We start from the raw sequence: 15,612 nt of genomic DNA on the forward strand, positions 1-15,612 counted from the left end.
CAAAAGAACTACTAGTCACCAGAAGTCATAAGTACATTTCCTTTTCCAAACAAGCATCTAAGAGCATGAAGCAGAGCATAACGCAGAGCCAAAGTACAGTGCAGAAACAGACAAAAACAGTAAGTGCAAAAAAAGTAATACAAATACAATAAGTGCAACAAACTAGTATGAACACAATAAGTGCTAAGTGGAAGGCTCAGGGTAGTACTTCTTGAAGAGGTGGGTTTTCAGCCTGATGAAAGATGGGCAGCGACTCTGCTGTCCTGACGTCAGTGGGGAGTTTATTCCACCACTGTGGGGCCAGGACAGAAAACAGCCGTGACCGGGTCCATCGGCCGCAGAGACCTCTGAGCAACGGGGTGACTGATCGCCCCGAGGCAGCAGAGCGAAGTGATCGGGCGGGGGTGTAGGGTTTGACCATGGCCTGGAGATAGGAAGGAGCTTTTCCTTTCACCGCCCTGTAGGCTAGCACCAGAGTCTGAAACTGGATGTGAGCTCTTACAGGGAGCCAGTGTAGAGAACAGAGAAGGGAAGTTGTGTGGGAGAACTTGGGGCAATTGAACACCAGGCGAGCTGCAGCTTTCTGGACAAGCTCCAGAGGTCTGATGGCCGACGCCGGTGCTCCGGCAAGTAGAGAGTTGCAGAAGTCCAGGCGGGAGATGACAAGAGCCTGGATGAGAACCTGCACCGTCTCGTCAGTGAGAAAGAGGGGAATCCTCCTGATGTTGTAGAGCAGGAATCTGCAGGAGCGTGTAACGGATGAAATGTTTGCCGAGAATGACAGTTGGTCATCCAGGGTCACACCCAGGTTCCTCGCAGTCTGAGTTGGCGTCACCACGGTATCATCAATGGTGATGGACAGGTCCCGGTGTGGGCTACCCTTCCCCGGGAGGAACAGTAGCTCGGTTTTGTCCAGGTTGAGCTTGAGGTGGTGTGTCGTCATCCACTTCAAGATGTCAGCCAAACACGCAGCGATGCATGTCTCTACTTGGGCGTCACCGGGGGCAAATGACAAGACCAGCTGGATATCGGCATAACAATGGTAAGAGAAGTCATGCGAGCGAATAACAGAACCCAGAGATGTTGTGTAGAGCGAGAAGAGAAGGGGGCCTAGGACTGAACCTTGCGGAACAGCAGACAGACCTGCAGACAGCAGACATACCTGCAGACAGACCTGCAGACAGACCTGCAGTCAGCAGACAGACCTGTAGACAGCAGACAGACTTGCAGACAGACCTGCAGTCAGCAGACAGACCTGCAGACAGCAGACAGACCTGTAGACAGCAGACAGACCTGCAGACAGCAGACAGACCTGTAGACAGCAGACAGACTTGCAGACAGCAGACAGACCTGCAGTCAGCAGACAGACCTGCAGACAGACCTGCAGTCAGCAGACAGCAGACCTGGTCAGTGAGACCAGGTCCCGGTGCGGGCAACCCTTACATGGGAGGAACAGTAGCTCGGTTTTGTCCAGGTTGAGCTTGAGGTGGTGTGTCGTCATCCACTTCGAGATGTCAGCCAAGCACGCAGCAATGCGTGTCTCCACTTGGGTGTCACCGGGGGGAAATGACAAGACCAGCTGGGTGTCATCGGCAAAACAATGGTAAGAGAAGTCATGTACGCAAATAACAGAACCCAGAGATGTTGTATAGAGCGAGAAGAGAAGGGGGCCTAGGACTGAACCTTGCGGAATAGCAGACAGACCTGCAGACAGACCTGAAGTCAGCAGACAGCAGACAGACCTGCAGACAGCAGACAGACCTGTAGATAGCAGACAGACTTGCAGACAGCAGACAGACCTGCAGTCAGCAGACAGACCAGCAGATAGACCTGCAGACAGCAGGCAGACCTGGAGTCAGCAGACAGACCTGCAGTCAGCAGACAGACCAGCGGACAGCAGACTCGGTCAGTGAGGTACATACGTGTTCTCTCCTGGATGAAGGTGCGGTTCAGGTGCGTTCCACTCCGGGAGGCAATGGAAACGTTGTAGAGACGTCCGGACACCAAAGAGTTAAAAACACACTCTGGACTGGATTTAGAAACAGAGACGGTGTGAAGAGTCTTCTGACGGTCGCTCAGCATCACTAGGTAACCGTCCACCTCACCTGGAGCCGGACGCCACGACACACTCAGGAAGTCCATACGACCGTTATTACTGACTGTTACCTCACCCACTGCAGCTGGGGCTGAGGGAGAGACAAGGAGTGTGTGTGTGTGTGTGTGGGAGGGGGGGGGGGGGGGGGGACATGATGTTTCAGCTCTTTGGATCAAACTCAAACCAAAAGATTTAGTCTTTAAATGTGCATTTATATGAAATAATATGCAGATATTTAGAGCAAAAACATCCTTTTTCAATGAGCCAGTTATAGTGAAACAATATATATATATATATATATATATATATATATAGTGCTGGGCAACGATTACAATTTTTAATCGCGATTAATATCATTGTTATGCGCAAAATTCAATAATGAATTCAAAAGTAATGTATTGGTCGGTGAAGCATGTGAACCTGGAGTGAGTCTGTAGGCAGTAACATACGTGAAGTTATGCTAATAAAGAGTTAAGAGCAGTTTGTTCTCACATGCTTATATGTTTATCTAAAAACACGACAATATGTATTTTGATATTGTCACGTTTGATCCTGTAACATGTCTGGGGGGGGGGGGTGGGCGGCAGCAGGAAGAGAAGGAAGAGACGCAACACACACACACACACACACACACACACACACACACACAGAGCTGTTCACCGCTCGCTGCCCGGTTTTTGTAAAGATGTCCGCTTAATAATAAAAAAAACTGCATTAATGCGTGATAAAATAATTGTCGGCATTAATTAATTAATGCAATAATAACGCGTTACCTTGCCCAGCCCTAATAAATATATATAATTTCTACTCTTTAACATTAGTTTGATTCTCACGATGTTCACAGTGAAAGTTGAATACGACTCATTTAAAGTCTTTGATCTTTGTCCTCCGTGACTTAAAATTTTTTTCCAGCAGTAAAATATTAAATGGTGTAATTTAACAATGAAGTTCGTCCTGACAGGAAGTCTCACTTCTTCTGTTGTTGTCAACACTTCCTGAACATTCCTGACAAATTCCTGCTTTTCAATAATATCCTGTTAGATTAACACACACACACACACACACACACACACACGTACACACCCACGCACACACACGTGTTATAACTTGCAGATTAATGTTTAAACACGTTTAAATATATATATATATATATATATATATATATATATATATATATATATATATATATATACATATATACATAAAGGAATGAAAAGATAAATGAATAAAGAAAGAAATGATTATATAAATAATGAAATTAATAAATATGTAATTAAATAAAGAGATGTATAAATAAATTACTATATAAATAAATGAATAGATTAATAATTAAATAATTAAATAAATTAATAGATAATGAAATAAACAAATGGATGAATAAAGAAAGAAATATATAAATAAACAAATAGATGAATCAATAAATAGATACATAGATACATATATCATTAATATTGAAGAGAAACACCACGATGTCAGTCTTACCCGTGCGTCCCTCTGCTACACTCTGTCTGGAGGTCTGTCCGGCTCTGACGCTGGTCAACACCACCCGGTACAGAGTTCCGGGTCTCAGACTCTGGAAGCCAATGCCAGTGGCATCGGCCCGCACGCTCTCGTTCTTGATGACGCTGCTGTCCTGGACCAGCAGGACGCGGTACGAGTCCAGGTCTCCGGAGGCTCGATCCCAGTGCGTCTGCAGGCTGTCGGTGCTGCCGAGGTTTGAGACCTGCAGCCTGGAGACCTGAGCCGGACCTGAGAGGACACAGGGACACGTTACCGACTCCATCTTTGTGTCCCAGCAATCAGCTCGTGGTTTGATACCCTGCAGATTCTTTTACAATAAACTAGGAACAAAGTGAGACAAACAGTTTGAATTGGTGGCTGACTGGTTGGGTGTTGGAGCCGGACTAATGAATCAGACGTACTGGTCCAAGCGGTCACAGAGGTGGAGCTGGTCAGGTTACCACTGTTGGTCGTCACAGTGACAGCGTAAAGGCGTGCTGAGGTCAGGGTGTTAAAGGTGCACTCTATGGCCTCCATGGAGAGGATCCTCTGAGCCACGACGGTGGCGGGGTCCACCTGTCTGAGGACCACAGTGAAGCCGTCCCATTCGCCGACCGGTGGACTCCAGAAGACGCTCACAGTGGTTTCATCGGTGTGACTGACGAGCAGCTGCTGGACGGGACGAGGGGCTGCAGGGACGTATAATAACTAATTATTATTTAATATAAGAATCAATAATATAATTTATAACCTATTTGTGTTGTTTCTGACCAACAAACTTAAAGATGAACGAAGGTGTGAATGTGAATTTACCCAGTCGTCCATGGCAGAGAGCCGTGTTACCCAGAATGCCGCTGTGAACCGTGACCTCTGCCCCGTAGAGTCTACCCGGTACCAGACCGTGGAGAGAGAAGAGGTGCTGTCTGCTTAGTTTACTGATAGTCTGGTTCACCAAAACCACCGAGCCGTCCCTCAGCAGGACGCTGTAGTTCTCCCAGTCTCCTCTGGGGGGCGACCAGCTGAGCCTCAGAGTCCTGCTGTCACTGAGGGGCGTCATGGACAGAGACGACACCGACTGAGGGACTGAAGCATGACGGGGAACTATCATTAAAACAAAGACTACAGACTGAAACATGACAGGGAACTATCATTAAAACAAAGACTACAGACTGAAACATGACGGGGAACTATTATATTACACTACATTACAGACATTTAGCAGACACTTTTATCCAAAGCGATTTACAATAAGTGTTTTCAACATCGGTGTTCAAGGGAACTACTCGTCACCAGAAGTCATGAGTACATCTCCTTTTTTAAACAAGCATTTAAGAGCATGAAGCAGAGAGAAGACCTGAAACAAACTAATATGAATCCAACAAGTGCTAAGTGGAAGGCTCAGGCTCAACTATCTTTAACACAAAGACTACAGACTGACTGCATGAACCTGTACTAAGGATAAAGGTTCATGGTGTCCTGGTGTTTAAAACATGTACCTGTCCTGCCGCTGGTCCTGGTTTCTGAGCTCTGTCCTCCAGCGGTGGTCCTGATGCTCAGCTGGTAGCTGTGACCGGGGGTCAGACCATCAAAGACTACACGGGTGACGTTGGGATGCAGACGGAGCTCCTGGGAGGTCAACTCCAGAGCTGACAGCGTCAACAGGTAGACGTCCACACCACCTTTAGGTGACCGCCAGGAGGCCTGCAGACTGTCTGAGCTGTTGTTGTTGTCCAACCTCAGATCTGAGACCACTGCTGGGACTGGAAGGGGGGGGGGTTAGATTATAGGTATAAATAGTATTTACAGTATATTCTCATTCTTTCTCATTCTCCTGTTTCATTTATTCATTGTCTTCACTTTACGATATTAACTGATGGAGGTTTCAGTTAGATTAATAAAGTGAGAGAAGTCAGATTATTATGGATATGAACCATTTCAATCCGGATTCAGATCTCACCACAGCACAGAAACTGCCCTCATCAAAGTCACCAACGACCTCCTCCTCTCCTCAGATGACCACTCCCTCAACATCCTGGTACTGCTCTCGACCTCAGTGCAGCCTTCGACACCATCAACCACTCCATCCTCCTCTCTTGTCTGGAGTCCTCCCTCCACATCACTGGCACAGCCCTCTCCTGGTTCAAATCATACCTCTGACCGTAAACAGTTCATTAGTATCAATAAATTCAAGTCTGACACAGCCCCGGTCTCTCACGGTGTCCCCCAAGGTTCAGTACTCGGTCCCCTCCTCTTCATCCTCTACCTGCTCCCCCTTGGCGGCATCATCCGCCACCATGGTCTCCACTTCTACTGCTATGCTGACTACACCCAGCTCTACATCTCCACCAAATCCATCACCACCACCACCCACTCCACCATCACCAACTGCCTCACAGATATAAAAACCTGGATGCAAGCCAACTTCCTCAAACTCAACAGCAACAAATCTGAAATCCTCATCATCGGCCCCAAATCACTAAACAAGTCCCACCACAACTTCTCCCTCTGCATCGATGGCACCACTGTCCCTGCTTCCACACATGTCCGTAACCTTGGTATCATTTTTGATCAAACCCTCTCCTATGAACGCCACGTCAATCACATCTCAAAAAACGCCTTCTTTCATCTCAAAAACATCGCCCGTCACTGCTCTCCTCCGCTGCTGCTGAAACACTCATTCACGCCTTCATCACCTCTCGACTGGACTACTTTAAATCCTCTACGGCTCACCCACCAAATCATCAACAAACTTCAATACATCCAGAACTCTGCTGCCCGTCTGCTTTCACACTCCACCAGAGACCACATCACCCCAGTCCTCCAAAACCTCCACTGGCTCCCAGCAAAGAATCCACTTCAAGATTCTCCTCATCACATACAAAGCCCTTCACAACCTCGGCCCTTCATACCTTTCAGACCTCCTGCATCGACACGCTCCCAACCGCAACCTCAGATCCGTCGACGCCAACCTTCTTAACCCCCCCACTCTGTCCCAGCATCGGACCTGGGGGGACAGGGCCTTCTCCATTTCTGCCCCCTCCCTCTGGAACTCCCTCCCCCAACACCTCAGACATTCTCCCTCACTCGCCACTTTCAAAACTGCACTTAAAACTCACCTGTTCAAATCTGCTTTTAACCCGTAAAGTCAGTTATGTATGTTGTTCCTTACTGTTATGATTTTGTTCTTATTATAAATGCTTTTATTGTTTTTATTTTCTTTACCATGTAAAGTGTCTTTGAGTGCCTTTTAAAGCGCTATATAAATAAAATGTATTATTATTATTATTATATATTACATACTGTATATATATATATATTATATATATATATATATTTATATATATATAATATACAAAGGTATATCTACCTGTGACCACCTGTTCGGAGACGGCACTCGTCAGGCCTACGGCTTCTGTTACCACGGTGACGGTGTACAGGGTGCCGGGCTGCAGTCCGTCCAGCTCAACGGAGGTCACGGTGTTCGGCAGAGTGACGTTCTTCAACAGAACCCGGTCCGGATCTGTCAGCAGAACTCTGAATCGCTCAGTTCGACCCGGACCGATCGTCCAGGAAACACAGAGGCCGTCTGAGGACGAAGACGCCACCCGGAGGCCGAGGACAGACGGCGGCGCTGGAGGACAGAGAAGGTTGTCATGAGTCTCCTCTGACCTGAACTCATCTGCTGTGGATCTTTTTTGATATTTAAAGGTCTAATGTTCTCAACTCAGCTGTATTCATGAAGCACCTTTCATACAGATTTAAACAGCACAAAGAAAATACATGAATCATTAAAAATAAACAATAAATAGCTTTGGCTAGATTAAAAATGATCCAAAATTAAATGTTCGAATAAATAAAACTAAAATAGGCTCAAGCGATACAAACCAATGAATAATAACTAATATAAGGTGTGTCTCACCTGTAGATGCTGTCCTGTGGACAGGTGGAGCGCTCTTGTTCCCGGCTGAAGCCACCACACTGACGTTGTACAGAGTCCCGGGGACCAGAGAGCTGAAACCAGACTGGGGGATTGCAGAGTCCATGATTCTGGTCCTGAGCGTGGTTCCGGAACTGGAGTCATCCAGAGTCACATCATACCAGTCCACGTGACCTGCAGAACGAGACCAGGATACCCGCAGACCTGGAGAACCACCGTGGACCACAGACTGGCTTTTATACTGAGCCTGAACCTGGTCCAGCTGGACGTCCAACCGAGCCGGACCGACCGGGTCTGAGACAAGACAGAAGGGGGCAAGGGGAATTTGATATATTTATAACATACAAACAGGCCTCAGAGAGATTTCATTGAATATGTGTGTGTGTGTGTGTGTGTGTGTGTGTGTGTGTGTGTGTGTGTGTGTGTGTGTGTGTGAGACGGGTGAAGGTTGATAAGATTGTCTAAAAGACGTTTAAATGGAGCTGGACAGGAAACAGAAATAAGAGAGGGAGGGCCGGACGAGAAGGACGCCGACACTGAACCGTGACCTGCTGTTCCTAATGTTTCCTCCCTGAGGAGACTCCACTTCCTAAAGCTCAACAATGTCCAACTCTAGAAACAAACAATGTCCAACTCCAGAAACAATGTCCAACTCTACAAACAAACAATGTCCAACTCCAGAAACAATGTCCAACTCTACGAACAATGTCCAACTCTACAAACAAACAATGTCTAACTCTACGAACAAACAATGTCCAACTCCAGAAACAATGTCCAACTCTACAAACAAACAATGTCTAACTCTACGAACAAACAATGTCCAACTCCAGAAACAATGTCCAACTCCACAAACAAACAATATCCAACTCCAGAAACAATGTCCAACTCTACGAACAAACAATGTCCAACTCTAGAAAAAAACAATGTCCAACTCCACAAACAATGTCCAACTCTACAAACAAACAATGTCCAACTCCAGAAACAATGTCCAACTCTAGAAAAAACAATGTCCAACTCTACGAACAATGTCCAACTCTACAAACAAACAATGTCTAACTCTACGAACAAACAATGTCCAACTCCAGAAACAATGTCCAACTCTACAAACAAACAATGTCTAACTCTACGAACAAACAATATCCAACTCCACAAACAATGTCCAACTCTACAAACAAACAATGTCTAACTCTACGAACAAACAATGTCCAACTCCAGAAACAATGTCCAACTCCACAAACAAACAATATCCAACTCCAGAAACAATGTCCACCTCTACAAACAAACAATGTCCAACTCCAGAAACAATGTCCAACTCCACAAACAAACAATGTCCAACTCCAGAAACAATGTCCACCTCTACAAACAAACAATGTCCAACTCTACAAACAAACAATGTCCAACTCCACAAACAAACAATGTCGAACTCCAGAAAAAACAATGTCCAACTCTACAGACACATAATGTCCAACTCCAGAAACAATGTCCAACTCCACAAACAAACAATGTCCAACTCCAGAAACAAACAATGTCCAACTCCAGAAACAATGTCCACCTCTACAAACAAACAATGTCCAACTCTACAAACAACTCTACGAATGTCCAACTCTACAAACACACAATGTCCAACTCTACAATCAATGTCAAACTCTACAAACAATGTCAAACTCTAGAAGCAAACAATTACAAAGTAAAAGTACAAACACCACACTATGAAAATACTCCAGAACACATAAAAGTACTAACAAGCTAATTTGCTTTTTTAGATGTTATTGTTATTATTATCATTGTTGTTATTATTGATATTATTGATATTGATATACTATTAATGTTATTATTATTATTATTAATATTACTATTATTTTCATATAAACTAACCTTTGAGAGACAGTTTAAAGATAACTTAACTTTTAGTTCAGAATGTCGAATTCATTTTCATGTCAAAGGAAACAGGAACTTCATATTTCATAATCATAATAAAGATCTTTACACTCACCTGTGCGCACCGACAAGTGTCTCTTCTCTCCATCCTCATTGGACATCACCGTTAACCGGTACAAAGTCCCAGGATCCAGATCCGGGATTCGACAGGTGAAGCTGGTTCTGGACTCTCCGTACAGGTCACAATCAGAGACATCAGGCCGAGAGTCCTCGTCAGAGAACAGCATGAAGGAACAGGAGACGCCGGCAGTGGTGAACGTCACCTCGACCCAACTGGAGCTTGAGCTGATGTCAGTAACGTTTATGGAGCAGCAGGAAGCCTGAAACAGGAAGTGACATCACCACAGGTGAGCCTAAGAGGACTGAGTTTAATCAATTTAAGAATTAATTAAAGTTATCATTACTACCATTAATATTACTATCATAATAATAATACTACATATTATATTTGTTATCAATAAAGATATCATTAATTGTAATACGTATTGTGTAAATAGTGTAAATAGTATGGCTATTATTATCATTATTAATAATATTATTGTTGTTATTATTCTGACACGTCGTGAGCATTGATTGTCAGGTGTTTTGAGGTTCAGGTATCATGACATCATCTCTTTCTGTGATAGAGGTCCAGAGGAATGCGGTGCCTCAAAAATCCTGAGTCTGAAACTTAACTCACCTCGTTTATGCTTCAAAATAAAAGTATCAAACATGTTGTGGTGCATCTGAACATCACAGTCCTAAATCAGTCCGCTAAATGGTGCTTCCCCAGACCAGCTGGCACACCGAGAATATATAGTAATGTTCAGAAAAATTTGTCTACAGTGATCCTCAGTGATCCTCATCCACATCTACAGACACATCTACAGACAGTTGTTCCTCAGCTGATGGAGGCTGACTGCTGTTTTACATCACAGATGGATTTAAATATCTGGAGCTTCTTTATCACACATCATTTTCCAGATTTCTTCCTCACATTCATCAAAACGTGGACTTGATCTTTAAACTTTCACTGTGATCAGAGATTGACTCCCTGCTTCCTTCCTGACTTTCTCTGACGACCTTCAGCCTCAAACTGAGCCCCATCAATCAGAACCCACTATTGTTATGGTGGAATAGGAGTTATCAAATCAGGAAGCAGACTCAGATCCCCAGAATGAAATAAGAATTAATCTCATCAAACTTCATAATCCAGGTGAAGGTTTGATGAACAGGTGAAGGTTTGTAAACATGAACTTACAGGTGTAGTGGTGGTTGATGCTAAAGTCGTGGGTTGAGGTGTCGCTGTAGTCGAAGGAGAAGATGTGGTCATTCTGGTTGTTGTTGGAGCAACAGGTGTTGTACTGGTTGTACTGGTTGTGGTAGTGGGTGGTGTGGTTTTGATGCTTGTTGTCATGGCAGTGGTCATCATGGTTGTAGTGGACATAGGTGTTGTTACAGAGGTGGTTGTGTTTGGAGTTGTGGTTGTGGTTGCGGTTGTGGTTGGAGTTGTGGTTGTGGTTGTGGTTGTGGTTGAGGTTGCGGTTAGAGTTGTGGTTGTGGTGGGTTTGGTTGTGGTTGTGGTTGTGGTTGGAGTTGTGGTTGTGGTGGGTTTGCTTGTGGTTGAGGTGGTGATCCTTCTTGGTGACACCACCCCAGCTGTTGGAGATGTTGGTAGAGCTCCTTCAGTCACTGAGACTTTCGGATGAACAGTCAAGACAGTCGAGACAGTCGGCAGCAGCATGGTTATTGTGGGTGGTGTTTGGGAAATGGTCGGCGGGGGTTTACGAGTTGATGGAGGATGAATCTCCAGGATGGAGGTAGTCATCATATCTGCTGTTGAAGGCACACAAGCAGTCGTAGGAGGAGGTGTAGTGGTGGTGGAGGAAGCTGAAAGATTATTGTCAGTAATTGAATGTGTTGTATAAGTTGTATCTTGGTTTGACTCAGTGCCAGAAACCGCAGATAAACCAACAATAGCATCAGAGGTGACCTCGGACATGGTGGTGACCTCAGACGTTGTATTGACCTCAGACGTGGTGGTGACCTCAGACGTTGTATTGACCTCAGACGTGGTGGTGACCTCAGACGTTGTATTGACCTCAGACGTGGTGGTGACCTCGGACGAGACGTTGACCTCAGACGAGACGTTGACCTCAGACATGGTGGTGTCCTTGGACGAGACGTTAACCTCAGACGTGGTGGTGACCTCAGACGAGACGTTGACCTCAGACGAGACGTTGACCTCAGATGTGGTGGTGTCCTCGGACGAGACGTTAACCTCAGACGTGGTGGTGACCTCAGACGAGACGTTGACCTCAGACGAGACGTTGACCTCAGACGTGGTGGTGTCCTCGGATGAGACGTTGACCTCAGACGTGGTGGTGACCTCAGACGAGACGTTGACCTCAGACGAGACGTTGACCTCAGACGAGACGTTGACCTCAGACGAGACGTTGATCTCAGACGTGGTGGGGACCTCGGAGGTGACCGTGACCTTGGAGGTGCCCAGAAGGTCGGTTGTCTCTGAGGAAACCGTGGAGGAAACCAGAGTCACAGCTGCAGTTTCAGACTCAGGATCATTGCTAATTGAGGACGAGGACGCAGTAAAAAGTTCTCGGTGTTCTGACGTCGTCCTGGCTTTGGTCCTGAGTTGAAGAACATTTGTAGCTGACAAACTCTCCGAACCGTCAGCGGATCGGACTGAAGTGAACTCAGCCGGACTCGATGAAACAACATGTCCGCCGGTTGGAGCTAACAGCTCTGTGACTGAAGTTGAAACATCAGGATTAAAGTCCGTAGTTTCCGACCTCCTGGTTCGAGGTTTGGTGATGTCGTTAACATACGTTGAGGCTCTGTTACTGGTTGAACTGAGGACTTCTGAGGACGTGACTTGTCTGGTGGTCCGGTGGGTTTTTACTGTATCAGGACTTGTGATGGTGAAAACGGTGCTGGAGAGTCCCAGTGGTTTCAGTGTGGATGAATACAAGATAGAGACAGAAGTGGAGTCTGAAAAATGAGGAGAAAAGGACATTAATGGCAATAAAAAAATCTACAAACTAAAACGTAAAGAGGAACCTGAACCACAGTGAAGTGCCCCAGATCCCCCTGAGATCCACGACACGGGATAAAACCACCGATCGTCCTTTTAAGTTCTCAAAATCCAATTCAATCAAATTTCCAAAATCACTTCCTTTGATTTTTGTCTTACTTTATAAGCTGTACTTTGTAAATAAGAGTTCCCAACCAGTAATACATTCAAACTAACCAATCAATCAACATGTCATTCTGTGGACAGTTAAGCTGTTCTTCTAATTATTACATGTGTACAACATTAACAATGTACTTAAGTACTGCTGTACCTTCATTGACCTGCTTCTTGGCAACAGCTGTGTTCTCCAGTTTTTAAGGTACTAGAATGTCTTCTGTCTTAATAATGAAATAGGAATTTATCAGCAGGAGAAATGTGAGTATTGATCCAGACCAAACTAGATTAAACTATATCAAATTAATACAACAAAGTAGCTTCACAAGCATGCAGCATTGTAGTGGCTTTAATCTGGACCGGTTGGTTACAGAAACTTTAGGTTTACTGGCTCATTACCATCAGTTAAACCACATAGTGACTTAATAATAATGTATGTGAAACTCAGAGGAGAGATGAACAGAAACATGTTGGCTGAGACTCTGACAGGAAACACAGCGCTGACGTTCTTCCTGTCTGACTGAGTGAACTAACAATGACAGGAAGTGTGAACTCACTGACTTCCTGTTGAGAGACACTGACGTTTAGCAGGTAGCCTGTCAGGTAAACTTCAGGGTCTCACTTTAGTGTTTCACAAAGACAAATTAAAGAAATGAGAGATTGAGACAGGAAGTGATGTCATGATGTCAGATTTAAGTCAACCTAAACTTATATGACTCTTTATCACTTTATCTTTAGATATTAATATTCACAACATCTCATCAATGGTGGAAGAAGTACTCAGATCTTTAACCTTAGTAAAAGTACTAATACCACAGTGTAGAAATACTCTGTCTCTAGTAAAATCATACTTCAGTAAAACGTAAAAAAGTATCAGCATCAAAATATACTTAAAGATACAAACATAAAAGTACTCATTATGCAGAATAATGTGTGTTATATGATTGTATTATAATTATTGATGCATTAATGTGATCATCACTTTAAAGGCACTTTATATACTGCTGGTAGTTTAATCTGTAATGATACATCATCATTTATTGGTTGATTATGTTTTGTTTTTACAATCTGAGTTACTTTACAGATTAGGATGATGATTTCTACGTCTAAACCTTCTACCTGTCTCTTAGACCTTATCCCGACGAGGCTGCCTAAAGAAGTTTTACCGTTAGTTAGCACGTCTATACTAGATATTATCAATCTGTCTTTACTAACAGGTTTCTAGTTAGGGCTGGCTCCGGTTTCTAGTTAGGGCTGGCTCCGGTTTCTAGTTAGGGCTGGCTCAGGTTTCTAGTTAGGGCTGGATCAGGTTTCTAGTTAGGGCTGGATCAGGTTTCTAGTTAGGGCTGGCTCAGGTTTTTAGTTAAGGCTGGCTCAGGTTTCTAGTTAGGGCTGGCTCAGGTTAATAGTTAGGGCTGGATCAGGTTTCTAGTTAGGGCTAGTTTAGGTTTCTAGTTAGGGCTGGCTCGGGTTTCTAGTTAGGGCTGGCTCAGGGTAATAGTTAGGGCTGGATCAGGTTTCTAGTTAGGGCTAGTTCAGGTTTCTAGTTAGGGCTGGATCAGGTTTCTAGTTAGGGCTAGTTCAGGTTTCTAGTTAGGGCTGGATCAGGTTTCTAGTTAGGGCTGGTTCAGGTTTATAGTTAGGGCTGGATCAGGTTTATAGTTAGGGCTAATTCAGGTTTATAGTTAGGGCTGGCTCAGGTTTATAGTTAGGACTGGATCAGGTTTATGATAAGGGCTGGATCAGGTTTGCCTTGGACCAACCCCTAGATATGCTGCTATAGACCCAGGCTACTGGAGGACTTCCTATGATACACTGAACTTCTCTCTCCTCTTCTCTGTCTTCGTCTGTATGAATTAATGCTCCATTAATGGATCCTGGTTTTATCTAGACCCTGGTCCTGCTGACACCCACTGCTACTATCATTATCATTATTATTAGACACAACCTCCTCGGGGTCGAGATGACAAGGAAACCAGCTGAGAGACGAGTTCACAACAAATCAAAGGTTATTAAAAGTTTATATAATGATATAAAAAGAGTGTCTGTGTCTTTAAAGGGTCACTTTCAGATGTTTAGTCTAATGAGACTTTTAAACAGCACAAATAATCTGTTTTATCAATATTAGTAGTAGAAGTAGTGCTCTCGCTCTTATTATTCTAAAGTATCATTTTGATTTCTGTGTACTTTGAATGTTTTCATTTTCTGCAACTTTATACTTCTACTTCATTACATTTCACAAGTAATAAAGTAAACTTTGTATTTATTTACTGAAGTATCAAGTAAATGAGTCAAAGTACTTCTTTCATCACTGTGTTTCATTAATAATAAAACATAAATTCAATCCATTCATTTAGATATTATTAATATTCAAACTGCTGTCATCTCGTCAGTGGTGGAAGAAATACTCTTTAAATAAAGTACTAATACCACAGTGTAGAAATACTCTGTTAAGTACAAGTCCTGCATTCAAACATACTGTATATATACATATACTATATACTATAGTATACTATATACTATTATATTATAATTATTGATTTGTTTGGGAACAGTGGAACAATATCAATGTGTATTATTCTTAATGATGCAGTGAATCTAAATTATTTATCTGAAAAAGAGCTCTTATTATAAAAAACTGTTTTATGTATTTCTTTGGTGAACAAACAGCCAAAAGTTAATCAGGTACTCTGGTTGTTCAAAATCATTTTGAAAGAAGTTTGATGATCACACGGATCATCAGATCCTAATCCTGATCCTGATCCAGACCACCAACATCACATCATCAGAGCAGTACTTACACACACAGCTGGATCTCAGTAGAAAGAATAAAAGCAGCACCGGGGCGTCCATGTTCCTTCATGCGTCCTCCAGTTTCAGATGAGCCGAACAGAGAAGCTGAAGGGAAGTGAGTGTTTGTGGGGAGGAAAAAGTCAGCGAGCAGCGTTTCCTTCTATT

At 43.8% G+C, this 15,612-nt stretch overlaps 1 protein-coding gene across 1 annotated transcript in view; it reads right to left on the reverse strand.

Annotated features, from left to right (window-relative positions):
- LOC137880948 (receptor-type tyrosine-protein phosphatase beta-like) overlaps nt 1-15,612 on the reverse strand; it is a 31,338-nt gene extending 15,726 nt beyond the window's left edge. The window contains exons 1-10 of the mRNA XM_068722551.1: nt 15,456-15,612; nt 10,711-12,458; nt 9,526-9,790; nt 7,515-7,826; nt 6,963-7,226; nt 5,092-5,355; nt 4,409-4,678; nt 4,018-4,284; nt 3,578-3,844; nt 1,923-2,186 (exon numbers count right to left, since the gene is read on the reverse strand). Of these exons, the coding sequence (XP_068578652.1) occupies nt 1,923-2,186; nt 3,578-3,844; nt 4,018-4,284; nt 4,409-4,678; nt 5,092-5,355; nt 6,963-7,226; nt 7,515-7,826; nt 9,526-9,790; nt 10,711-12,458; nt 15,456-15,507 (3,973 nt within the window). The 5' untranslated portion in view covers nt 15,508-15,612. The remainder of the gene's footprint in view (nt 1-1,922; nt 2,187-3,577; nt 3,845-4,017; nt 4,285-4,408; nt 4,679-5,091; nt 5,356-6,962; nt 7,227-7,514; nt 7,827-9,525; nt 9,791-10,710; nt 12,459-15,455) is intronic.

Source organism: Cebidichthys violaceus, unplaced genomic scaffold (genome assembly GCF_023349555.1).
Source record: "Cebidichthys violaceus isolate CVI_PGR_0920_01 unplaced genomic scaffold, fCebVio1.0.p SCAF_3, whole genome shotgun sequence".
Classification (NCBI taxonomy): domain Eukaryota; kingdom Metazoa; phylum Chordata; class Actinopteri; order Perciformes; family Stichaeidae; genus Cebidichthys; species Cebidichthys violaceus.